Below are 27,122 nucleotides of genomic sequence, written 5' to 3' on the forward strand. Positions count from 1 at the left end.
CTGTTGCTCTCCCTGTCTGTCCCCTAGCAAGCATGTCCTTTTAACATCACATGGCGTGAGGCTGATGAGAATGCCGTTTAGTTGTGTAGATATTTGTTTATTAAAGGCCTTTTTACTAATAGTTTGACTTGATCATGGTGAAAAGTTAAAGGGTCACCAAAGTTATTACAGTGCATCCTGGGAAGGAGATGAATGCGTATGCAATTTCATGGCAATCAAGTCTTCGATATTTAACTTAGAAACCACAAATGTCGTCCTCCTGGTGACGCTGGCAGGTTAGGGGATCAAAAAAGCCGTTAGGATTCATACTCTGGGAAACATGAACGCCTGCACCAAATTACATATTTAAGACTGGACCAAAGTGGTGCTCTGACTCACCGAACAACGAGCATCCTTGAGCTGCACCGCTAGCGTGGCTGAAAAGTCTCTAATTACTTTGGCGGCACAGTCCAGACTCCACATGGTAACTCTCTCTTGACTTTGGGTCAGACACATTAGCTGCAAATCATCGTCATCAAACAAATAGCTGCTTCTTTTTATTTGTGTCTCCATGTATGTGGTCTGTGTCTGCTTGTTCTTTTTTTAGTCCCGCTGTCCATCTACTCCTCTGCACTCCCTCACAAATTGAATACATTTTACTGGAGGAATTCCCTGGCACAGTAGATATAAAGAGTGTCATTGTAGGGCAGGCACAATGAGACATGGATGGATTTATATAGAGCCTCTGTGATATTATACTCAGCTCGGTGACAGACGGACGCAGACTGCGCTCAGTGCAGAAAAGAAGGCATTGTCCTGCAGGTCAGACGGGACTCGGACCAAATCTCTTCACATTGATGTTTGAAATTCCTCTAGTTTCCTCCAAAATGACTCTGTTTCTGGTTTGTGTGTGTGTGTGTGTGTGTGTGTGTGTGTGTGTGTGTGTGTGTGTGTGTGTGTGTGTGTGTGTGTGTGTGTGTGATATGTTCACACAGTTCATCCCTCATATAGTACAGTAGAGTGTACCATCTCAATATCATTTTTATATGGTTAAAATTATATAAATATTGTGGCTAAATTACCAAAATGTTTATTATCCATTAAATTATTCTCTGACTCATTTCCGGGTTGCATCCTGAACGTTTTATTAATATGTATTTCTAATGTTTGTTCATGCTGACCTTGTACTTATTAACATGGCTTTTCATATACAAGAAAAGGAATACACAAGTCTGTTATTTTAGGATTGGATTATTTATGAATCAGTTCGATTATTTCAACTAAACTCTCTTCGGAGTCTCGATAACCTCATTTGCTCATGAAACAGCAGTCTCTGGCTTTCTGTGTAACCTTTGCTTTCCCCTCGTCCCTGCAGTGCTGCTGCCGTGTGTGCTGTCCTTCAACGTGGACCAGAAGAACAGTATGTCATTCGAAGGTCCGCTGGAGGACATGTTTGGCTACACTGTCCAGCAGTTTGAGAACAGCGAGGGGAAATGGTGAGTGTCATCAACATTCATCATCTTTCACCGCTACACAATTTCCTCCTCGTCTCCCATTTCAGACGTGCGCCAAGTGATGGCAATTTAACATGAGGTTGGACTGGACCGAGTAACATTTCCATTATAATTCCAACGCCAAGTCTGAATTGAATGTGGGCATTTTAAGCACAATCTTAAATATGGGTAGAGGGAAATGAAAGGCTCTCTTATTGATCTTTTTAAGAAAACTGTAATAACTTTATCACGCAGATATCATCTCTTATGCGTTTGTATTTTCACTTCTAATTCATGAACATAGTCCCATTTTAACGTGGGTTAAAAATGGGACTATGGGTTGTATGGTGTTCTAGATATACGGCAGATGTTCAGAGTCCCAAAGTGCATTCATGTCAGCCCATTTTTATTCACATTTCAATTTGCAAACAAGGAAAAGTTAATGGAATTGCTGGAAATTTACAAAAGTTGTTGTATCAATGATACCAAAATACGACAACGTGCACTTTGTCACTGAATCATGATGTACAGGAAATACGTGGCCATCATGTTTACCACGTTTTTTTCATAAATTTGAAGGTTTGACTTTTTTAAGTAAGTAACCTTGTTGCGTCTTTTTTTCACCGAAACAACTCTTTATCTCAATGCACCCAACTCCTAATATTTGCATGATGGAAGTGGATAGAAACGTACAGTAATTCGTATTATCTAGAAACTCGTTCTAGATTTGCATTTTATTCTCATATAAACTTGGCTACAGTGTGCAGATAAAGTTGTCTAATCGACTCTTTTCTGTTTGTTCACAATCTGGTTTCTCTGCTCTGTTTGTCCTCACAATTCTTTATCGGAAAATCTGCTAAGTGTTGTTTTGGACGGGCCCAGCCAAAAGACATTCTGCATAAGAACATTTTATTATACCAAGTTCAGTTTTATTCAAATCCTCAACATTAACAAAAGCGGAGGAAATCCTTTATGAACCTGTAAAACTAAGTGAAGGAAAGCGCACCAGCTGCTGCTGTAATGAGGCTCCTTGCCTTTACTGCTCTAGCTGTTCACCGTAAACTTCCCACCAGAATATCTACACACTGAGCCTGTAAATACACTGAAGCTAAGCATCCGTGGCTCCTTGCTAAAACTGTCTGGGAGCACATTTTTTAAAACCTTGTTAAAAGCTATTAGAGTGTGGTTATTGGCTCTGTGTCTCCACCTCTCCCCCAGTCACTCCCATCTTTACTTCCCAGTTAGCTTTCGCTCAAACGTGTTGCCACACCACTGCTGGTTGGTTCCCACATAGCTGTACCTGGTGGGTCTTCTGCAGTAATGATCTTATCAAGCTCATATGAGATCAGTTACAATAATTCACTCACCGCTAATCAGTCGGGCCAGCTGTGACTGAAACCTCCACACTGTTCCCCGAAAGCACATTAGCTCTGTTGCAACTCCAGATAGCACTATTTTGTCCCAGCTCAGAGCAAAGTATTAGCCAAAAAAAGTCAGAGTGATAAGCACCGGATTGAAGAAGTTGAACCCTGAGAAACAACATGGTCAAAGTCGTTAGAGACGTGAGGAGTGAACGACGAAAGAAAGAAAACAAAGAGATAAAACCATCATGAAGTTTGAAGGAAATGAGGAGACGGGGCAATAAAACTAGAGGTGTAATGTAGCCCTCCATTTGTCCATGTGGGAGAATATTATGGGGGAAAAGGATGGCGATCACGAGGTGATGTAACACGCAAGTTACCACAACTGATTAGACGCAGATGTCTCGTCAAGACACCCACCTTTTAGATCTGCAGTGCAGCTCAGCAGTGTTGAAATGTGGATCGACGGCACAGAGAAAATGTGTTACATGTGGCCGAGACAGTTCAGGGGGAGACATCCTTCCACTGTCGTTTCTAGTCCAGTGACTTTTCCCACAAGACTGCTGATGTCAAAAAAGTGCCATGTCGTTGGTAAGTCAACTAACTTTGCTGCCAAAAAATATCGTTCTGCAAGCAAACAAATTATTGCTTGTTTATACGGAGAGAAATTGAGAGAAATGGGCTCGTATAAAACAAACAGAATCTGCCAATTGGGTAAGGAAACAATGACTTGTTTAACGCTTTCTTGGCAAGAGTTAGATGAGAAGATTGATAGCACTCATATCTATTCTGTTAAATATGACGCTACAGTCAGGAGATGGTTAGCTTAGCGTGGCATAAAGACTGTAGGCAAATTGACACCGCTGGCCTTCATGTTTAACTCACGTAGGTGGCGTTAGCTAAATACAGAAGTTACGTACAGAAGTAAGGACTTTGGTTTCACACGAGACACAAACAGCGGCCTCCTGGGTGAAAGTCGTGTGCTTGTTTGACCGCTCCATCCATCCCGACCTCCTTGTTGTCTGGACTTTGTTGCTCTTCATACGACATTATGTCACCTGACTTCCTTAGCGGCAGCCCTGCAGGTCCTGGCTCCCAATTCAGTGGGTTATATACACATTATAATGCATTACTTTTCGTAGGTATACGTATTTACAGTGAATGAGAACCGCCTGAACAGACAGATATGAGCACGCTATCAATCTTCTCATCTCTCTGCGAGCCATATTTCTCCAAATCTTGAACTATTCCTTTAACATTTGTGAAAACTGGAAGCAACATAACTTAAATAAGTCAAGGTTTTCAAAGTCTCGAAGTCTAGGTTTTTGATCATAACCCAATTAGATTTTGACCTGACGGTGGCAGTAGATGAACAGTTCAGGGATCACCAAAGTCATTAGGGTTCATCCTCTGGGCACCATGAATTTGATCATGGTCATGACAATCTATCACATATTTGTTGAGACACTTGAGTTTGGACCAAAGTGGAATGTTATTTAGCTTGGATACGAACAAAAGAAGATTTGAATGAAATATTATGACTTTATGGATTAGTAACACAACAGAGAAACAATCGGGAGTCATTAATCATTTATAGATGCATTGAAAGAACAGGTATGTTTCATCCTGTTGATTGTTTATCATAAATAAATCAACAATGTTGTGTTGTTACTCACAGACAGCTGACTGTGGGCCGAGCAGAGTGTTGTTGTTGTTCCACTTTGTGGCTCGCTTTAGATGACCAGAGCCCATTAGAGTTCAGGAATGTTAATAAGCCTGAGTGCTTAGAGGAAGGCAGATGACCGACTCGTTCTAGTTTACTGACGGTGCGTCACAATAAATTATGAAACTCACACATGAACGTGGACGTGCAACACATGCACACATGCATTTGTGCATGCTGAGCATACAAGTATGTTTGATAACACTGGCGCTCTGCAAACATCTGAATCATTTCATGCAGTAGGCTGTAATGAGGTGATAATAAGGTGTTTTTTTTAATGAGCTATGTCAATGTTAGTTCAGTTTCATACCATAGTTTGAGGCATACTAATATGAAAGCCACAGTTTATAAGCTAATTATAATAACATACAACAGCTTTATCAGCCAAGCTGTTTATGTTTAAGTATAATTAAGTAAAATCTAAAGTCACCACCTCCCAACGCTTAATTTCTGCAACAATATTTGAATTGTGCTTGTTATCACAATCGTAAAACTGTGATGCTGGTGTGTGGTTGTTGGAAGGATTTCTAACCAACCAATCCCAACTGTTTTTTATTTATTCAGGGTGCTGATTGGATCGCCGCTGTCGGGCCAGCCAGCCAAACGGACAGGAGACGTCTACAAGTGTCCTGTGGGGACGGGGAACAACACGTGTGTCAAACTGGAGCTGCCAAGTAAGAATAGTGTGTGTGTTGTGTTTCTGTGTGTGTGTGTGTGTGTGTGTGTGTGTGTGTGTGTGTGTGTGTGTGTGTGTGTGTGTGTGTGTGCTGAAAAAGTTTGTTAATTGATTGATTTATGACTAAAAATGCAAAAGAATATCATTTCTGGCTCCAGATTTGCTGCTTTTCTCAGTTTCATTTAGATATCGTTGGATTTTGGACTGTTGCGTAGACAGAATAAGACATTTGAGGATGTCACTTTATTAACTGACCTCATAATCTGGAGATTTTGTGGAATACATTGTGTGTATTTGTGTTAAACTCTTCTGCATATCTGATTGGTTCTCGTGGGGAGGAAGTGAGGCCCATCAGAACAGGAAGACAGTAAATAAACAAGGTTTTAATGTTTCATCCTTCCAATTATATCTTAATTAAATAGATAAACACAACTTAGCTCCAGGCCTGCAAAGCCTTTTGGCCGTGTGTTCACAGGAGGACTCAGAGTAACATGAACAGTAGATTTGCACACTAATTCTCAGCTCAGCAATTAATGCTTTTCAACACCGCTGTTGACGCCTCAGAATTATCAAGTAGCAGGAGTTGAAGTTCTCCTACTTAATTGGCTTTAAGTGCTGATAATTCACAGTCAGGGCTGTAAATAATAGTCCTCCCCTCACCAGAGGAGAGTGCTGTATTTGTTTTTTTAAATCTTGGATGAGTTAAGCAAGCTCAAGTTTAGTCTGGAAAACATCCACTGGGAATTGATCGAGCCTGCAACCGGAGCCAGACAACTCAGCAAACAACTGGGAGTGGATTACACGAGGAGTGGATTACACGACAACAACAGCAACAGTGCTGTATTTCGATTGAAAGTGAAACTGACATCGCTTTTACCTTGGATGAGAAAACGGCTTGTCTTTCACATGGTGGATTCGGTCTGTTCCCACTGACGACGCCCACGTCTGTCTCCATACGTGATTGCAGTGCAGGAGCGAGATACATGCCAAACCATAATGAACGTTAAATTTGTGTGGTTGTTGTGTTGTAATTCTTAATCACGGTTCTGTCTGACCAATAAAATTGAAAGTTGTTTAGGCCGGGACAATTACGTGTGACGAAACACTGACTAGAAACTCCCAACATCCACGATCTGCTAAACAGGCCGGCAGTATGTTTACATTTTGTTTGGAAAATGTAATCCAAATGACAAACAATAAACATACACTGTTATAGATGTAAATGCATGTAGAGTGTATGTAACTGGAGAGCATGATCATGAAATATTATATTCATAATGTGAAAAGACTAAGTAGCAATACAACAGTGTAGAATACTCTGTCCTGCAGTCCATATTTTACTGAAGAAAAAAATGATTAGCCTCAAAATATACTTAATATACCAAGTGTAATAATACAAATTATTGCTCAGTATACTCGGTATACTCAGGGGTCAATAAAGTAATCTTTTCTCATCTTAATACATCATATAGATGTTGATTATTTTCTATCTCCCCAATCTGAATCTGCAAAGTAACTAGTAACTAAAGTTATTAAATGGATGTTGTGGAATAAAAAGCACAGAATTCACCTCTGAATTGAAGTGGAGTAGAAGTATAAAGTAGCAGAAAAGTACAAGTACCTCAAAATTGTCCTGAAATACAGCACTTTTACAACAGTAAATGCACTTGGTCACTTTCCACCACTGGAAACTCGCAGCCACCACCTAGTAAATCACTGATTTGTAATGGTGATATATTTTAGCATAAGCCACAATAGCATTAGCTTTCTCGGATTTTCAAAAGGTCGTCGCAGACCAAGAGGGATTGTGTAATAAGTCTGATTTGTTCTGATAGCTATCTGGGGTTCACATTTCACTGAGGACAAAGCGCATATTCTACTCTGCAGATCCACAAAGCGGCTTTCAGTCCCACGCGGACGAATCATGAGGTGCTGGATCTCAGTCCATATCACTCATTGCATCAGATAGTTATAAGGAGAAGCCACTTTACAAAACAGCTTATTTTCACACCAAAGTTCACTGTGTGTGCATGAGAGATGACTGCACACAGTTAGAGTGATACAAAGATATTTTGATTATGTGTTCCCCTCTCCAGTATTTTCCAGCATGAAGACAGGAAATAGGGGAGGGCTGTAAAGAGAAAGTAAGAATCTGTATTCACACTGATGAAGAATAGGGCTAGACGTAAGTCATTAAAGGTCATTACGTCACACTAACTACTAACAGCTCCTCATGTCGGTTCAGAGGAGAGCACATTCCTGGCTGCTAATGAGAATCAGAAATGGTTGAAAAGCAAAAGTCCCTAATGGGGATTGGTCAAGAGCTCGTTTCAGGATTGAAATGGCTTGTGAATGAGTTGGTGGGAATATGTGGAAAGAAAAAGTAGATCCAAACCTTTCCCAAGTTGTTTGTCATAACATGCTAATTTTAGCCACATGTTGGGATCGCCAAATGATTCAAATCCTCTATTTCTTCATCCCTACAACTGGGATGTTCATCAACACAACTTTGCACTGTGCATCCTTTATTCGCTGCCATGAGCTGCACACTAGAGTAGACTACTCTACTAGGTAGAGACATGAAACATGCTATATTTAACCACACGTCAGTGGCTATTTCACCTTCTCGTGGTAGAGGGTGAGCGGCTCTCTTCCTATGGGAAAATACAGACGAGGAATTTGTCCAGCTGTTCTTCCTCCGTGCTGCTCTCTGTTTATTCTTCTGTTTATTCATCCATATTTTTTTTCTTCTTAGAAAACACAACAATTCCCAACGTACATGAAGTCAAGGAGAACATGACCATGGGAACCACGCTGGTGACCAATCCCAACGGAGGGTTTCTGGTAAGGGGGAAGTTGTTCTTTGTCGTTAATGAAAGTGCTTTAAAGTACATTTTCCATACCAAACGCAAAAGGAAGACTGAACTTTGCATATTGTCTGTGCAGAAAGTATATCTTCTCTAGACCTTTGGTCTCTATGGATACAGTGGACTTGACCCTCCCATGTTTCTCAGTGAGGCTTCCTGTCCTGGGAATGTAACACTGTGAATCAACTGCATGCAGAAGTGTATGTATGAGTATGTAGGAGGTGGCAACACCCCTTCCATTTTGTGGTTATGACCTCCAGTAAAATTATATTGTGCATGAGTATTAGATTAGCAGAGTGTAAAAATGACGGAAACAATGGACGAATGGTCAATAGATATATATTTATGCAACTCATTTAGTCCAAGCAAATATAATGTTGGACTGCAAGGACAATCCTGCATGTACTCTAACCCTTTACTCCTAAAAAGTGTAACTTAAAGTAATAACTCTTGCCTGTGGCTTTATGTATTATTTCAACAATCATCAGACTTCATCCAATACTTTACAAGTTGATTTAGAACACATGCTGAATGAAAACCTGACATCTGGATTCAGTGCTTGTTTTATGGCTTTTATTTTGTAGGCTTGATGTGTTACATAATCTAATTTCTGTCAGATGACATTCCCATCAGACTCAGTTCTAACTTTTGTTAATTGTTAGTTAGCAAATGTTAGCACAGTAGCATTTGCCATTTGGCATCAGGATGTGAGCGCTCAGCTCAAAGCCACTGTGTGTGGAAAGTGCTGAGGTTCTGGAGCATGCTGGGAAATCTAAGGAAATGAGGCTCAGAGATTAGATGTTATTCAGTTGTTTAGTTCTTGTTGGTAATTTTAAAGCCCTACTTCCTCGCAGGCTCTGTTTCCTGCTTCTCTTTTTCTTTCTGGAGAAGTATATTCTAAAGGCTCTATGGTGGTTTTTAATAGTCTCTTTGTAATCCTCAGTTTGAGTAGTTCTTTCCTCTTGGTTTCTGTCCTCAGTAGCCCTGAACCTCCTCTCACCCATGACCTAATACTGGTGGAAAGCTAACCAGTCACAGCCTATTTTCTCAAGCAGTTTGTTTGTGTGTGTGTGTCCTGTCTCCACAGGCCTGTGGTCCTCAGTATGGCTACATGTGTGGGCAGCAGCAGTACATCTCAGGAGTTTGTGCGAATGTCAGCGATTCCTTCCAGATCCTCAACTCTCTGGCACCGGCCGTGCAAGGTACGCGGCCTGACAAAAAAAAAAAGACCCACCACATCTACTCAGGACGTGACAGCCTCTGTCGGGCATAGCAGATTGTGATCTACGGCTCATAGTAGTACCACCCAAGACCCTGACATCAAGCTCACCCTCTCTCAGCGAATTGGGAGATTAGAGCATTCTTCTTAACGTAAACTTGTCTGCGACCCCCATTCCTCTCTGGCCCGGCCCGGCCCAGCCCTTCTGCCGCATTGTATGACCAAGTTAGGAGACAGTTAACTGCGTCTGCACTCTGTTTCCCAGGAAGGAAACAGCCAAGAGAGAGCCAGAGAGTAAACAGCCGACAGTCATGTTTTCTCTTTCTGTGATTCTTTCAGTATTTCTCTGTCATTTCAAGTGACAGAAACAAACACAGACTGATCATATAGTGCAGCAAAAAAAAAAGAAAAAAAGACTCACGTTTCAAACTGATTTGAGACGCACTGAATTAAAGTAAATGGAAGATCTTTAATAGATTGTGGTCTTTGGAGACTTTTTTGGTTCACATTTTTTAGGTCTCTACATGGAGTGTGAATGTGTAACGAAATTGAAAATGAACGAAAATTAAATTTGCCTCATTTAGGCCAATTACCACAGTACATGTCTATGGGATCAGTAGTAAGGAAATACAAGTTCTGCAATGTGAAAGACATGATGCCTTCTTAATTTTGCATTATTATCCTCATCCTATAAGTGCTATCACATGTTAATGAGTGAGTTTTAGAGGTTGAATTGTTCCTTTATATCCTTTAACAGACCTCCAATTATCTAGTAATTTGTTGAATTCTGTTGCTGGGACCCCTTCACGTTAACCTGTGATCCCTTGTGGAGGTCCCAACCCCCAGGTTGGGATCCACTGCTCGACATTATTACATTTTAATGAGCAGCTATACTGCTGTGTGTCTGCTGTTGGCACAACAAACAGGAAGAGGACAGGATGTGTTGCATAATCTAATTTATTTCTTTGGAGTGAAATCAGCAATTCGAGTAAAAACAGACGTCCATCTTTGGAAAAGTTTAAAGATAAAACATTTAATGAGTATAAAATAAAAAAACAATCTCCTGTCGCTGCATGCAGATAAATGACGAAGAATAAAAAAACGTATGATTGAATTAACGATAGTTTCTGGCTTTGTTGCAGAGTGTGCGAAGGAGCTGGACATCGTGATCGTTCTGGATGGATCTAACAGTATCTACCCCTGGTCCAGTATCGTAGATTTTCTGAAACGTTTCATCGAGAAAATTGAGATCGGACCCAAACTCTCACAGGTCAGCTGCGTGAATAAATAACTTTCAAGGATTTTTGAAAGAATAATAATGCTTCCTGTTGGATGTTACTCTTTTTTGTCTCAAACATAAATGGGTTGTACAAGACTACACATAGAAAAAGGATGAATGAATAAACTGTTTGCTGCCAACTACATTTTTCATATCATATTATGTTTGATGACATAAGTGCCCATCATTATGGAATTTTCCACCTGGTGCCAACAGTGAGAATTACTGTAATGTGCCCTTCATAAAGCAGATTTAATGAATTGAAGCCTTTTTAGTCTTGAAAGTAATTTCATCCTTTTCATGAGTAAGTTATACCTTCAGTGTATTTCTGTCCAGTTGTCTTGGATCGCTCCTCGATTAGGTGGTTGGTTTTTATTATGGTTACATTGATCTGGTCTGGAGCTGCTGGAGTTTTCCAGAGGGAAACACTGGAAAGTCTTCTCACTGCGGCGCCCAGTGGTTGTAAGTCACATCTTCCATGGCTGCTGAAGTCCTCTGCTTTCTGTATAAAGAACATTGTGTCATATCAACCGAACCCGACCCAACCACATCCTCAGCAGACTGTCTGGGAGGGGAGGCAGAGAAGAGGAGAACATAGAAGGATAGAAAAAGGAAAAATATATTTTAATGTAGGATAACGTTTATAAGAACATGTGTGTGTGTGTGTTTTTTCCAGGTGGGCATAGTGTCTTATGGTGAGACTGTGACGCACCGTGTCAACCTGAGCCAGTTCGACAACACTCATAATCTACTGACATTTGTTGGAGAACTTCCTCAGCAGACCGGCTTCAAGACTATGACCTTCCTGGGCATCGATACTGCCAGGTATTCAACACTGACCCCTCCCTCCTCATTTGGGCGAGCCATGGCAACGCAGGGCCACGGTTCTTGATGACGTCAACATGGTCTGGCGAGGTTTAATAAGCCTTTGAATGGGAATGTCATTTCAAGTTGGCTGGACAAGTAACTCGGACAAGCTCTTTTCTTTTAGTTAAAACACATCGCTCACAGTGCCGGTATTGGTCAGATTCTTTTCTCAAATATCTAGAAGAATTTCCCTGATTGGGCCAACGTGTATCTGGTCAGGTGTAGCGGATGTTTTCCAAACTAAAATATCGCAGCAAAAAGCTAAGCCTATATGAGAACTCCATTGATTTTGCACATCGATGTCTGTTTACACGTGTCAGGGAGTACGGCAGCATATGTGGAAAATGTTTTATAAAGCCCATTATTGCTCCAGAGAGAGAACTGCAAAGTCTGATAACTGCTGGGCCTGAGAAAATTAAATATATTTTTTCAGACCTTTTTTGTAGCCCGCTCCTCAGCTCTGATTGAGGGTAGCAGCTCAAGGTTACACACACAGCTATTAGAATAACACACCCGAGTCGCTAACTGAACTGACAGTGGTCGAGTTGCATTGTGGGTAATGTAAGGAAGAAAAAAGCATGACATAAAAAAGACCTCCCGCTCGTCTCACGAAAGTGGAACAGCCAAAAGGCATTATTTAAGGTCCTGTTTCAGCAGATACCCTCGATGTTTTTCTTCGTTTGACTGAACTTGGACTGAACATTTTTGCACCAATCAGGAAAGAGGCCTTCATGCCAGAGCGTGGTGCACGGCCTGGGGTGAAGAAAGTCATGGTGATCGTGACTGACGGAGAGTCACATGACTTCTATAATCTGGACAAGGTCATCGGAGACTGTGACGATGATGACATCGAGAGGTTTGGCATCGCGGTGCGTACAAACTACCTTTAAGTCGTTTCCGCGAGTCATGTTAACGTTTATGACGATGTTTTCTGATTTTAGGATTGAGGAAGTTCTGTTTACTGTTAACAATAAATCCGGAAAGGATTATTTATTCATGAAAAAAGTAGCTGGAATATGCAGAAAATATAGATACCATAGTGGCATAAAGCCATTTTACTGTGAAATATTATGTCAGTAAACCACTCAGTAAAACAGTTAGAGTTTGATCATTTAGTTAAATAACAAGACGGATTAAAAATGCATCATTCAATCATTCAAATTAAATCAGGGGAAGTGTTAGTTGTTATTGATAATTGTTTATTTTTGTTTCCAGGTTTTAGGAGACTATAATCGTCAGAACAAAAGTGCAGAAGAAGTGCAGAAGTTTATTCGGGAGATTGCGTCTATTTCCAGTGAGCCGTTGCACGACCACTTCTTCAACGTGTCCGATGAGGTGGCGTTGTTGACCATTGTGGATGCTTTGGGAAGCAAGATCTTTGCTTTGGAAGGTAAATGTTGTCCCTGCAAACACACATAGCACAAAGAGTTAACACAAGGGAAAGCGTTTAATGTATTAAAAAAGAAAAGAAAAAGTATTCTGCTGTAGATGAAAAGATGGACACCAACGCAAAGCTAAGTTTAATGAGGTTTTTCCGCATGATTAAGTCTATTTTTGTTTCTCAAAGCAGCTTTGATTATAGAAACTATCCCATTACTCAAGTCCTTTCAAAGATGCAGTGTTGATTTTTTTATGTGCTCTGCCAGAAACAACATTCCTCAAAATGTCACACTATTCCTGTCACACAAGTTTTATTTTCTCGACAAAAACTTTCTCGATCCAACAATTAATAGGAATGTGAGCAGGAGAAACGAACAACATTGTATTATCTGCTGTTTATTTTAATATGTAAAGGTTGAAATGAACTTTTTCCATCCTCAGCTACCACCGGCAATTTCACTTCCTCCTTTGAGATGGAGATGTCCCAAGCTGGGTTCAGTGCACATTCTTCCAATGTAAGTCTGAATCCAATTATTTATGTCAGATGAATATACAAATACCATATAAGTAAAGTCAGTGACTAACTGCACTAAACCAGACCCGATGACAGACTTGTGCATCATATCTTTAGATCACGGCAAAGTTTAGACGTCCGTCTGCGTCTAGTTTGAAAAAGAACTGTTTATTTTACGTGCTTTCGGGGAAGCGAATGTGTCGGCGTGGATGTTTGCTCAACTAATGAACTTGTCCAGACACAAAGCCCCAGTGTTATCTCCAGTGCATCTTCAACCCTTCGGTGATTTACTCGGTCAGTGGAGGTTCTCAGACACAGACGCTCTCTGTCCTCCCACCGCTGCAGACCTCAGGCTGATCGCGTTTGGTCTGATGTGTGATAGTTAGAAGGAGATCGAAAGGCGAGCACGAGGCCTGTTCAGCACGAGAGACAGCGAGGGGGAGGTTGAATCAGATGTTTGTTCACTACTCTAAGAACAACACGCTTGCCTTTGCCCATTCACATGCCTTCGGAGTTTGTTCATTAGTTAGCTCCGACATCTATTTAAAAAACAACGAGCCTCCTACGCCTCTCTTCCTGCTCCTGACTCACGCGTCTCACCTCTTCCATCAGTGTCCCTGTGGCTGAGCGGCTTATTCTACGCCGTTAAACACACAAGGCCTTCGCTTTGAGGCTCGGTAGCGGGAAAGAGCCTCTTGATGAAGTTCATTGTGACTAATGGTACATGTCATGTCCTGTGTGACCCCTCCCCTTCCTATTAATTTACTCTGTATCCTGTAGATAAAAAAATATAGGTCAATTAAAAAGATTGATTGACGCATATATTTTGGTTTTGTGCTCTGTGCTATATTCTACTATATTTTACTTTATCTAGGTTATTTAATCGTGTATATATTTTCAAGAGGTTACATTATTGTTTGAATTAAATTGTTTGATTTATTAATAACTAATTAACAGTTTTGTTCATAAGTAAAATAGTAAAAATGCTTAAATACAGTATCCCAGCCCTATAGATATGTTTTAATCAAGAATATTACATGTTTCATTTACAATGCATCAGTAATAACTCTCCATTGGCCTTTTTAGATAATGAGTTCTTTAAGTACATTTTGATGATAACACTTCTGTACTTCTACTTTTTTAAGCGTACAGAAGTTTCTATTTATGTGATTTAGTATTTTTTTTACATTCTGTTAATTTAATGGATTCTCGTGCTTCTTCCACTACTGTTTAGACCACAGTAAAGATGACAACATTATGTTGTACACCACTCACAAACAAAAAATCGTTTAAATTCTTTTGATCTCATATCCTGATATCAGCTCTGTTGTCTCTCATAGGACGGCTTGTTACTGGGAGCAGTGGGAGCGTTTGACTGGAACGGGACAGTGGTAATGCATACTGCTGGAGGAACAATCATTCCAGGGAAGACCGACTTCTACGACCCGGAGACTGAGGCCGGGTACGAAGGGCTCGCTGGGTACCTGGGTGAGTTCACTCATAGTGTCTTAAGACATATTTTATCAATCAGCTGGATACCGGACTCAAAGAATAAGCTGAATAATATACAGCAAGACAGTTTTTAGACGTCCAAGAACACATGAGTGTTACACAAAGAGAGAGATCTTTCCAGAGATGAGGTGGATTTGCACAGCTGCAGTATTCTGCATTGAGCTTCTGTTACATGGAGGAGTAAAATATGTATTGTATCTAACTCTGACTGCAAATGCTGTCCATCTTTTTGTCACATAAATAATAAATGCATGCTTTTCTCTTCTGCGTCTCTTGTCCTGCTGCCTTTTATGGCTTGCGGAGCAACCGCAACATCTTAATATGAAGTTATTTAATCAACATGTCATTAGAAAGAGCACTGATGGGTCCAGGCTTGCGTACTGTAAACTCAGCTGTTGGCACCGGCTCATACCAGATGGTCTGACTGTAGACTTTGCATATGTAGCCGGTCTGTGAGTGAGTGTGCTTGTGTGCGTGTTCCTGCCAGTTTCCAGTAGTTTTTTTTAGAGTTTCCTCCACACAGTGAGACGTAAGCAGTGGGCTGAAGAAGCATTTAAAAATACCCTTCAAAGAGAGCCATAGTTGTTTTTCTCATGATGTTGTTAAGTGCTGATGATGCATGTTTGTGTAAAGAATGCTCTGGACTGAATACAGTGTGTACTTGTGCCTCTGCAGGCTATGATGTTCAGTCAGCCTCCACCCCTGCCGGAGTGCTGTACATCACAGGTGCACCGCGGTACAACCACACGGGCCGGGTTGTTATCTATCGCCTGAACGAAGAGAACAACGTCGTCGTCTCGCAGATACTGAAAGGACAACAAGTGAGTCTCTTTCAGTTTGGTGCCTGGGGAGGCGTTCGTAGAAGACATCTTTCTTCCATCTGACTTTAAATACGTTAAGACTGTATTAATCCTCAAGGAAGAAATATCATGTTGCAGCAACACAGAGAGGATTCGAGGTCAGAAAGAACTTTAGTGGCCCTGAGGTGCAAAACAGAATCTGCATTATCTTTGTGTTTTCTGTAATGTTGTTGTGTCTTGTCCACTACGGTTTTGTTTTGCAGATTGGTTCCTACTTTGGCAGCGTTCTGCAGACTGTCGATGTGGACGGAGATTCCTACACGGATCTCCTCTTGGTGGGATCTCCAATGTATATGGGCACGGACAGAGACGAGCAGGGACAGGTCTACGTCTACAAACTCAACAAGGTACAGAAGGAATTTGGCATTTTCTGCATGTGTGTGTGTGTGTCTTTGATTGAAAGAGCTTGTGTCCAATTTTTGTTTGTTTGTCTTTGCTCTATTTCCAGGACGGTCAGTTTGAGCACGAGTTCACTTTAAAGCCCGTCAATCAGTCCTGTTGTACTGCCCACTCAGCCAGCTGCACCAATAAGAACGAACCATGCGGTGCCCGCTTTGGGACGGCCATCGCCGCAGTTTTAGACCTGAACCTTGACGGGTTTAACGACGTGGCCATCGGTGCACCTCTTGAGAACGACCATCGAGGGGCCGTCTACATCTATCACGGAGATAAGACGTCACTGAAAGAGACATTTGTACAGGTGAGAACAATGACAGTGGCTGAACAATTGATACCAAAATACCTTTATTTAGTCAAAAGGGGGAAATGCTGTGATATTTCAACCCCAGCTATGTTTCTCATAAATTTGGCCATTGTGTCTCTGGGTTGTGCTACCTTTGCACTCGCCACCTCCTACGACATAGTCATGTGAACGTCATGTGTATTTGGAAAGCTTTAGAGAGCTTTACACCAAAGGTGGCGAGTGCAAAGTTAGCATGACCCATAGAGCCACAATAACTTTCGGGAAATATCCCAGAATTTTCCTTTGATGTGCTCTAATTGGTTCTGTGTTTCCCCCCTGCAGCGTATCCCTGCAGGTGGGGACGGTGAAAAGGTGAAATTCTTTGGTCAATCCATACATGGAGTCATGGATCTTAATGGAGATGGAATCACTGATGTTACCATAGGAGGTCTGGGCGGGGCTTCACTATTCTGGTGAGTCATGGCCCATCCTCACACACATAAACATGCACTCCAATAACTACACATTCCACCGGAATCATTACCAGCAGCAGCGTCCGTATCCCGGAGACTTTATCTTACATGTTCGTTTTGCATTGTCTTCTGAGGATTTAGACAGCTGCGCGTGTCCCGCTGGGCTTGTGGGCTTGAGATCAACAACTTCCTAATCTCTCTGTTACAACCCCTGGCTGTTGGACTAACCCGCAGAGTTTTAAAACATCAGCCCACACCATGATTTAACTTTCCAAAAAGACCTTCTCCCACAGTTTCTACTGGCAAAGGCTCAGCTAAGCTGTGTGAAAACTCCATCTCCCAAGTGGCTTTGAGTTTGGATTTGGCAGCAAGCGACTATTCTTCCTGGACTGTTGGCTGTGTTTTAGAAAGCTCAGAGTTGAGGCCAAGTTTTACTCTCAAGATGCATCCGTTTCTTGTTCCTTACTTTGAGATGCATGCACACACACACACACACACACACACACACACACACACACACACACACACACACACACACACACACACACACACACACACACACACACACACACTGCACCAACAACAACTACAATTATGTGTTCTATAAGTCGGCATGTCTGTCTCATTTCACCAGGTCCAGAGACGTTGCAGAGCTCCGTGCCAACATGACTTTCGACCCTGTTAAAATCAACCTGCAGCAGACTCAGTATCAGTGTGAGCATGGTGGACGCAAAACAGTGTGTGTGACAACTGAGGTCTGTTTTGACTACCATATTAAATCTGACAACCAGGACGTAAACTCTGCTGCTGGTGAGCCATACAGCATCCTATTAGTCCATCTCTATGCCTCCTTCTTGTCAAAGTTGTTGTGTTTCATGACTCTGTGTTTTCTTTTCTGTCGCGTCCTGCAGACATCCGCTACAATCTGACTCTGGATGCTCTGCGTGCGAAGGCCAGGGCTTCATTTATGGCCTCGGAAGATAAAAGTGATCGCAGGATCACCAGGATCCTCACCATCAAAGACAAGGAGAGAAAATGTGTGCAGGAGACCTTCATGATGTCGGCAAGTACTCTGATCTTTATGATGTACACGTGGGGCTAGTTATGGTTTCTTACCTGTATGGAATCCACCCTCAAACTATATGTTTAACCCTGTAACCACAAGATAGAGTAATCAGATCAACTGGATGATGACAAGCTCTGTGACGTTCATTCGTGAAAGGTATATTCTAGGCCTGTTGGAGATCCAAATTGTGTTTTGAGCCAGAAAGGAGACATGACAAAACTGTGAGAAGTCTTATGTAGAGACCTCAGTTGTAACACGAAACAGACTTGTCCTGATCAAAGCATGCCGAGAACAGCCCCTCGCTGCTCTGAGTTATAAATTATCTGTAGGCAGGCAGACAAGCGAAGAAGACAAAGGAAAGACAGAATGACAAAAATGTGACGAAGTGACATTCCAGGTCAGGGGAGAGTTCTACAAGTGGCCGAACAAACACATCACAGACGTTTCATCACAGTTGAACCCTTTTGTACGTTACAGCTTCACCACCGACTGTAGCGATGTGACATTTAAGCCATGCGTAGAACGTTTCTCATTCCAGCCGTTCACTGCAGCAATGGATTTTTCTGATTCGCTGCCTCTAGGCGAGAGAAAGAGGAACTAATCAGTGGAAACAGCTGTTATTGCTGTGTCTGCTGAGCATGAATACCTGCTCTGTTCTAGTGTGCCAGTTTGGGCAGAAACTTCCCACATCATCCGGCGCAGAGAAGTCCTCAAGGGTCAGAAGATTTGTACCGAAACTTCCGGTACCTGAGTCCAAGATGGACCGGACCTGAATCTGAACAGATCTAAACAACTGGACGAACTAAATTCAGACGTATCTTTAGAGAATCCATGTCCAAAAAAAGTGCTTAATGCCTCCTTTCTGTTACAGTATCTAGGTCCAAGTTAGTAATGCGCCTGACTAAAGACACAGCATGTGTTCCTCATGATATACTTCTCAGGTTTAATCAAAATTTGGCACAGGGTGAAGAAAGACTCATAGTTCCCAGACCATGCCTTTACAATACATGACACACTGCAATGTGAAGCCGTTCCTTCATAGGTTGTCTTTGTGTTCCAGTAAGTTAAAGGCACCCTGCACCCTCACACAGGTTATTCTGGTTGAATAGACCTCTATGGTCATGTCGGTCTGTTGGTCTACCATTTTGGTCCAGAATGAAATATTTCATAAACTATTTAATGGATTGCCATGAATGTTTGTAGAGACATCCGCCGTGCACAGGGGATTTTGGTGACTTTCCTCTAGTGCCACCAAGAGGCTAACATGTGATGTTTTGGGTGAAACAACTATTGAATGGGTTTTGTTATAGGCATTCATGTGTCCCTCAGGATGAATTGCAATAACTTTTCATCTTGCACCACCATCATCACTGTCTTAAATATAGACTCGGGATTACAACTCAGGGATGACTAAGGACAAGCAAGAGAGTCTCTGGGAACACCAGTGCTGAATAAAGGTCTAATCAGGTCTAATTATTCCACTCTCTCCTCTCCTCATCATCCTCGGCTCCACTTGTCACATTTCCCAGGCCCGGCCGGACTTCCGAGACCCTCTCATGGTGTCTTTGCAGTTTGGACTTGCTGATGAAGACCAAGGCCCCGTCCTGGATGAAAACCTTCCCAAATCCATCAACAAGACAGTAAGCCAGTATTTCACAGCACTTTTAAGAGTGTCTCTCAGCATTTTAAGTATTAACTGCCAAATAACAGTAAGCAGAACATTTCGCGTCACAGACAGGGAGGGTTTCGCTTTAAACATCTTCCATCTGTCTGTCTTGATAATCTGAGAATGAGAAGTGGGGGTGTTCTTTTCTGGCTCCAAACTTGCTGATGTTACACCACATTAGCATGTGCAACAGCTGAGTGCCATCCTTCAGTGTTCCCTGAAGACAGCATTACTGTTTCAACGCCAAACGTCAGAGCAGTCTTCCCACACTCCCACATGCATAGTTGTTCTAACAAGAGGGTCCCCAGATAAGTGCTGCCATGAGTGTTGTGTCCAGATGAAGAAGGGGGAATATTACATGAGAATTCAGCTTCAGCATGAAACAAAAGACCGAAATTAAAGCCAGATCCCCCCACTCACCCCCTCACTTCTAAACACAGGAACATATGTGATGTGTTTATGAGCTTTGCCACATCCTCAGCGTCAGATACTGTCATAGCAGCAATGCACGCTGCACGCAGACGAGCGAGGAAGCGTTATTCGGACCTCGGGACCTCTCCTGTTATTGTTATTCAAAGGAAGAGAAGGGACACAGAAAGGGGAAATCGTCAAACGGAAGTTTTTCTTTTGACATTGTGTGCTGCATATGATATTCTCTCGTCCTCTTTCTTGGGAGAGTGGACACTGTTGATCTTAACAGGCCAGTGTGGGAGCAGTGAGAATGAGAACACATTTGACTGTGACCCTCTAAGTACTCTGGGGTGAAAAGGAAAAGGAAATGAAGGTCATCAGTTTGAGTCAGCAGTGCAAACAAATACACAGGAGAGGAGCTTCTGATGAGTTATTGTTGCTCCAGTATTTCAAGAATCTGTTCCCCGAAATTGATTGAATGCATAAAAAAAATGTTTTATTATCATTTCATATGAAGTATGTCACATTTACGGGGATTACAACTACAGAATTTAAATTACACTGAGAATGGGGAATTTAGCCTAATCTCATGCATATGAATTTGGTGGACAAAATAATAGTAACACCTTTCAGTATGATGCAATACAGTTCAACAGCAACACAAACCACGCAGTTGAATCAACATCTTTCAAAACAGTTTATAACTTCATGTTTGACTTTTTTTTATTACATGATTCTTTTATTAGACTGCATTAGTTTTAACTACATGTACCACCCAATAAACTGGCAACTAGGTTTATACACCCATATACATATTAAATGAATCATTTGACCATTGCTATATTTGACTATATCTTTTTTTTACGACCGATAAATTAATCTGTAAATGCCATACCAGTAAAAACGTCCGGTAGATAAGAAACAATTAGTTTTAATATATATACGGTAACTTTCCATATGGAATAACCACACTAACACATCAGGGAATACAAAATATGGCCACATAACAACATATTATCAATAAATACTCATATTGAACAACAGGTTTAGAAGATACTGGGTTCATGTTACAGTTACACTAAGCAGGCCATCAATCTTGACATTTTAAAAGTTTAACTACCAGATGCAAGATGTCTCTGTCCATCACGGAAAAGTGCTTTCCATATGTGCGCTGGAGTAAGTTGTAAGTTGCACATTGGACCATGATTCGGCTCCAAACTAGTTGTATTACCACAACATTGTGCTTGTACATATGCATCTTAATAAACTCTGAATTCAGTTGATCAAAGAGAAACTTTCCCTCGTCAACAAATGCGTCTAGTGTAAAACTCTGCACATATATATAATTCTGTACAGTGAAGCTCAGACATCCAAATAAAAGAACAAACAGAAAATGCATGTTTGACCGGAGGAGAGCATCTTGAAAATGTACGTCTCTATCTTGTAGATTCCCCTCGTTGAATGTGGAAGTGATGAGAAGTGCATCGCTGACCTCTCTCTCAAAGCAGAGCCTAGTGTCAAAACGTAAGTAGTAAAGGATATGTTCACACTTTTACAAGTCTTAAAACAATAATATCATATGCAAATGTGTAATATGTTGATGATTGTAAGTCCTCCAGTTGTTGTGTAGCTGTTGTATACTGAAGTCATAGCATGTCCTGTATCTAAGTGATTGTGTCTCATAACACAGTTAATAGTTAACAGGTCTTATTAGCAGCAACTCCTTCCAGTGCATGACTGCACCCTTGTGGGGAGACGTGTGCATCACAAACAAGCATGCTGACATTTTTGTATTAACTTCTCCAGAATGATGATCAAAGACAACAAAGACAAGATTGATGTGAACATCAACATTAGAAACAGCAAAGACAATGCGTACAACACTAAGGTCATCCTCAGCTTCACACCGAACATCAACTATGTTAAAGTAGAGGTGAGATTTATCATACTCGTCTGTCTGCATCAATTCAGTGCGTATGGATTGAAACGTGTGTGATGATGTTTTGTTTTGTATTGTCAGCCGGAGAAGGCATGCACTCTGAATCACACGAAAGTGGAGTGTGCGGTTGGATACCCCTTCTTGGGAAGTAATATAGAGGTAAGTATCGGCACACGCTACATTCATCAGGTTGCATACTAGCTATGCAATCTATAATTTGTTTGTCTTTGTGATGTGATCCACAGGAAAATTTCAAAGTGAAATTTGAGGTAAATCGCCAACATATCCAGGAGGTAATTCAGATCAATGTGACGGCTACAAGGTGAGGGAATCAGCACCGTTTTAGTTTTTTCCAGTTTGAAGCCATTCGCCTTTTTAAAAAACTTTTCGAGGAATTGAACAAATTCGTTTTTTTGTCCCCTCCCCCCAGTGACAGTGACGAGCTGCCTTCGACGCTGCACGACAACACGGTGCAAATCTCCATCCCTGTGATGTACGAAGCTGGACTGATATTCTCAGTGTGAGTAGCTGCTCTCCTCACTCATCATATGCTGCTCGTCTGCCACGTTGTAAAGTGTACAAACATCTTTCTGTATCTGAAACTGTTATTCCGAATTTTTTAGGCGGCCTGGGGATGAACATATTGTCGTAAAAGAGGGTGAACAGTATGCCACTGTAATTAATGACACCAGGGTGATTGGAGAGGAGGTCAACCTCAGCTACACGGTAACAGAGATCATATCTGCTCATTTGTTCATGTAAATGTACACAGCTGCATGCGGATGTTTGTTTGGGAATAATCCAGATGAAATACAATATTAGTAAACCGAAGGCCTCTCCATCTCACTTCTCTTCAGGTGGAGAAGTCAGGTGACATGGAGTCTCCACCACTCGACCTCACCGTGATGTATCCTCACCTGTCTCCTCGACAGAACAACTTACTGTACCTGACACACGTCAGCACCAGCCCACATGTATGAGTACACACACACACACACACACACACACACACACACACACACACACACACACACACACACACACACGTGGACATGCGAGTGTATCCGAATGTCATACCTGCCTCTCCCTTCTCTTTAGGTGAAATGTGACGCAGCAGGTTGGATCAACCCCCAAAATATTAACCCAAACGTTATCAATCCAAACCCAAAGAAAGAAACTCTCAGCGTCTTCCTGCTGGTGAGTGACGAGCCTCTTTGTGGATTTATGTTCTTCTGACCTGTAAAACCAGATTACCAGTCTAACCAGACATATTCATTTTGTGATTTTGGGCTATACAAAATAAACTGAATTGAATAATAAGCAACATTTTCACAAGTTGTTTCCTTTAAATAAAAAATTCCTTTAAATAACATTTAGATGGAGAGAGACCCAATCTGAAGGCATTCAAACAGTTTCCTACCAACAGGACAAATAAAATGACATAATCCAATTCATAGAGTAGATAGATATATTATGTCATAAGATAAATTACCTGGCTGGAGTCCTATTTAATATTTCAAAGTAGTTTAAAGGTATGTTAATAAAGTGCTACCTATGTATTTTCAGGACGACTCGCACAAAAACTATACTATACGAGTATAATACAAAATGAACCAGACCTGACTGCTCTCATTAGCTCAGAGTTGGCTTTATGACACAGATGAATACAGGTTTTAATGGTTCGCCTCATTCAAAACACCATAAGACTTTCTTTTCGGAGCCACTTCTGTGCGTGTGCGTCCCACCTGTCTCACCGTATGTGTTTGATTCGTTCTACAGAGCTGTGAAAACCTCTACTGTGCATCGTTTAGCTGCTCCATCCCCAATGCCACGATCAGTCAGGTCAACGTTACGTTCAGAGTGTGGAAACCCACGTTCATCAAGGTAGGTCAACGCGACACACGGCTGCCTATTTGTTGTCTTCTCTCGGTTGATGGTTTGTGACTGATGGACAGACATGAAGCGTCTAAAGGAGATTTATCTTCCAGGGCGAGTTCTCCAGTCTGTACATGTTGGTGGACGCCACGCTGGGGCTCAAGAACACAAACCTGTATGAACTGAACAGCAATCACAGGACCAGAAGTGTAAGTCATAAAGGTTTTTTATTATTTTTTGTATTGTGCGCTTGTATTGTCATTGAATGCTTGTGTGTCTTTGCATGATGTTCGTGTACATTTACTCTTTCTATCCGTGTGCCAATCAGGTGAAGATCCAGGTGTCGAAGGAGACCTCAGGAGGAATCCCCATTTGGATCATCATCATCAGCATCCTGATAGGACTGCTGATCTTAGCGCTCGTCATCTTCGCTCTCTGGAAGGTAATATGAGTCAGACTGCAGAGTACTTCAGATCTGCAAATACATTGTAGTGTATTGCCAATAGAATATTACATGTACCATGACTTTAAAGGAGTGGTTAAACATTGGAGGAAGTAAGGTCATTTGCTTTCAGATGGATGAGAAGGTCAATATCACTTTCTTGTCTGCATGTTCAATATGAAGCTACAAAGGAGACTGCATGCTTAGCTTCGTTTGCCCTGAAAGGAAACTAAATCTTCCCACCAGCGCATCTAACACTCACTAATTATCGATTTACATGCCATTATTAAAATCCAGACCAAAATCTAAATGTTAAAATGTGTGGTTTTATGAGGGGTTTTATGCTGATTTAATGGTGCTGCTCAGAGTTCTGTCACATGCTCCAAGCCGGATAGTCGTCCACACATAACAATATTTAGATTGATCTTCTCAGCTCTCAAAAAGAAAGGGAATAAGCATATTTCCCAAAATGCCGAACTGTTCCTTTACAATAGTACAGTGAACCTTCACATCTGTACAGAGTTACTGTGTTGTAACTGCGTTTTGTAATCCTCCAGATGGGCTTCTTCAAGAGAAAATCCAGGGACTACTCAAAGGAGGAAATGATGGACTGAGGTATCCAGACGTCCAGCAGCAAGCAGCTCTGTGTGCTCGTGTGCTTCCAGAGCAATCAGGTCGCGCAGAGAGACAGGCAGACTTTTCAACAGACAGACGGACAGACGGAGGAGACGTCATCAGACCCACAGGCACCTCGGTGCTACGACTGCTTCCCATTCACTGTTTCCTGTCCAGGCCTGGGCCCAATAATGTTTGCAAATACTTCCCTTGCCCTTTGATGCCTTGAGCACCTGTTACATTTCAGATGTTCTCATACACAGAGAGCGCTTGGACAGACATTTTTCATTGTGTAAAGTCGTTAGCACTTGTTGTATTTGCAAATGCTATTTGCTCCAGATCAGCTTTTTTTGTGGCGGGTATACAGCGTACATCATGTCAAGTCAAGCAGTTCAAGAAGAGAAGCGAGGAAGAAACCATCACTTATCAGGCATCTGTTGGCAAAGTAGCATATATCTGTATTACATACAGCGGTTTTACAAAAACAGAAGAGCTACAATAGCTGCACTCCAGCTTTAGAGGAAGAAAAATACTCAGGTTTTTCTGTATGAAGATCCAATGTTGCAAAGCCACCCAACTTACTTTCTATGCCGCTGCAGCAACAATGTCCAAAGGTCTATTCGCTTCCGAGGTTTGTACAATATGTGAATTTACATGTTGGAGCAGCCTGTCTGATAGCTTTATGAAACACTGTATCTTTTAGCATTTTATAACATTTTGTTTTTGTTTGGTATTTTTGCTGAATTCTAACAATATAAAGTGGCACATCCTTAATCTTCAAATGTTGGCTAAAGACACTGACCTGTACACCAGATTTATTTGAAGCAAACGTGCTTTTATTTTTATACATTTAATCTTAGTTAACCAATTCAAAAAACAAACCAAAAACCCTCGTCCCAACTCCGATGTTTAATGTTTGTAGTTAGTGTCACCGGGGTTACTGAGAGATACAGAAAGCTGCGCCTTCAAAATCCAAAACTTTGATTGTACTGTAAATATAAGTAGATGCCCAAAAATGTAAAGCTTATAAATGTACATACTTGTGTTTGCTAATTCATGTAATTTAAGAGATGTTATCCATCAATCTTTTTTTTTTGTGTGTGATCAGTGGTCAGAGAAGATGATTTTGCTCAGGTGCTACAACTATCATGAATGATCACATTAACATTTGACATATAAGAACGTTATCGGGCCGATCTCACAATTTAAAAAGCTGATGCAAATATGTAAATATTGTTATATTTTGATGAGTAAAATGAAAGTATAAATATTCTGTACTGAAGATGAGGGTTTGTATCCACTACTTTGGTTTTATTTGATAGAAAGCCTGGTGGATGGCTGCGTTGAGGTGAGATACGACTGTAGCGTATTTTTTAGTTTCAACCTTTTTGATTTGCAAAATGGAAGGTAGAATGTCTTATAATGTAGAAACATACGTCACCAGCAGTAAATAGGATTCACTGGTCGTTGGATTGTAGTGTAGACAAGGTACAACATGTACACAAAGCATTAGCATACAAAGGCTCAATGTCACGCCATATGTGGTACACCGTACTTTACAAAGTTATTCTTTCAGGTTTTCTGTCTTGTTTTTGTTTCCAGAAGTTGCACAGCAACACGATGTGTTCAAATAAATGATATTGTATTTTGGGGAGAGTGGGTTTCTGCCTTTTTCTCGACTTTCTCCCTCACTGTCATACAATACAGCTGAGGGGAGAAGAAGGGGCAGCTTTTTGATATGAAACACTCCTCAGCTCGCACTCTCCACTGTTGACATGAAGCACATGTAATAATTTGTATATGTACAGAATGTGTTACTGTTGTTTGGCTACATCAGGCTTATGCACGAGGGCGAAGTCACAAGTCTCTCTTTGTCCACTTGAGGTGGCCTGGGATTGCCTTCACACGTCCTACACCTCTTTAACGTCTGAGAAGGAGTGAAGGACAAAGTGAGAGTTGTGAGCTCCACCCCAGCCTTCTACACTGCTGTGAAGTCTTCATTGTAATGCACTGGTTTGTCAGACGCGTCCTCATCAGCACAGAAATGAACTGAATACAAATAAAAATAAAGACTTTTTACGAGAAAAGAAAGTGCTGTATTATCAATTCTTCTGTTTTTGTTCAGACAATAATATAAATATGATTTTTAATCTCTTTTATCAAAATGGGAAAGATGTAGCTTTTAGTTTTGATTATTCAATGAAATCACTACAGCCATAGACA

General features: G+C 41.3%; 1 protein-coding gene across 1 annotated transcript in view; it reads left to right on the forward strand.

The window, feature by feature from the left end:
* The window catches only part of itga1 (integrin, alpha 1), a 38,955-nt gene extending 14,033 nt beyond the window's left edge, over window positions 1-24,922 (forward strand). Inside the window, exons 2-30 of the mRNA XM_079235074.1 lie at window positions 1,355-1,475; window positions 5,121-5,230; window positions 7,988-8,076; window positions 9,187-9,301; window positions 10,461-10,588; window positions 11,274-11,422; window positions 12,183-12,333; window positions 12,680-12,854; window positions 13,286-13,359; window positions 14,699-14,846; window positions 15,546-15,691; window positions 15,934-16,077; window positions 16,179-16,430; window positions 16,755-16,885; window positions 17,520-17,695; window positions 17,797-17,948; window positions 19,481-19,591; window positions 21,476-21,552; window positions 21,835-21,961; window positions 22,049-22,126; window positions 22,213-22,289; window positions 22,398-22,487; window positions 22,591-22,693; window positions 22,825-22,941; window positions 23,066-23,164; window positions 23,747-23,851; window positions 23,956-24,051; window positions 24,171-24,284; window positions 24,842-24,922. Of these exons, the coding sequence (XP_079091200.1) occupies window positions 1,355-1,475; window positions 5,121-5,230; window positions 7,988-8,076; window positions 9,187-9,301; window positions 10,461-10,588; window positions 11,274-11,422; window positions 12,183-12,333; window positions 12,680-12,854; window positions 13,286-13,359; window positions 14,699-14,846; window positions 15,546-15,691; window positions 15,934-16,077; window positions 16,179-16,430; window positions 16,755-16,885; window positions 17,520-17,695; window positions 17,797-17,948; window positions 19,481-19,591; window positions 21,476-21,552; window positions 21,835-21,961; window positions 22,049-22,126; window positions 22,213-22,289; window positions 22,398-22,487; window positions 22,591-22,693; window positions 22,825-22,941; window positions 23,066-23,164; window positions 23,747-23,851; window positions 23,956-24,051; window positions 24,171-24,284; window positions 24,842-24,898 (3,512 nt within the window). The 3' untranslated portion in view covers window positions 24,899-24,922. The remainder of the gene's footprint in view (window positions 1-1,354; window positions 1,476-5,120; window positions 5,231-7,987; window positions 8,077-9,186; window positions 9,302-10,460; window positions 10,589-11,273; window positions 11,423-12,182; window positions 12,334-12,679; window positions 12,855-13,285; window positions 13,360-14,698; window positions 14,847-15,545; window positions 15,692-15,933; window positions 16,078-16,178; window positions 16,431-16,754; window positions 16,886-17,519; window positions 17,696-17,796; window positions 17,949-19,480; window positions 19,592-21,475; window positions 21,553-21,834; window positions 21,962-22,048; window positions 22,127-22,212; window positions 22,290-22,397; window positions 22,488-22,590; window positions 22,694-22,824; window positions 22,942-23,065; window positions 23,165-23,746; window positions 23,852-23,955; window positions 24,052-24,170; window positions 24,285-24,841) is intronic.
* The last annotated feature ends 2,200 nt before the right edge of the window (window positions 24,923-27,122 follow it).

The sequence above is a fragment of the Taurulus bubalis genome, assembly GCF_910589615.1.
Source record: "Taurulus bubalis genome assembly, chromosome: 19".
Lineage (NCBI taxonomy): Eukaryota > Metazoa > Chordata > Actinopteri > Perciformes > Cottidae > Taurulus > Taurulus bubalis.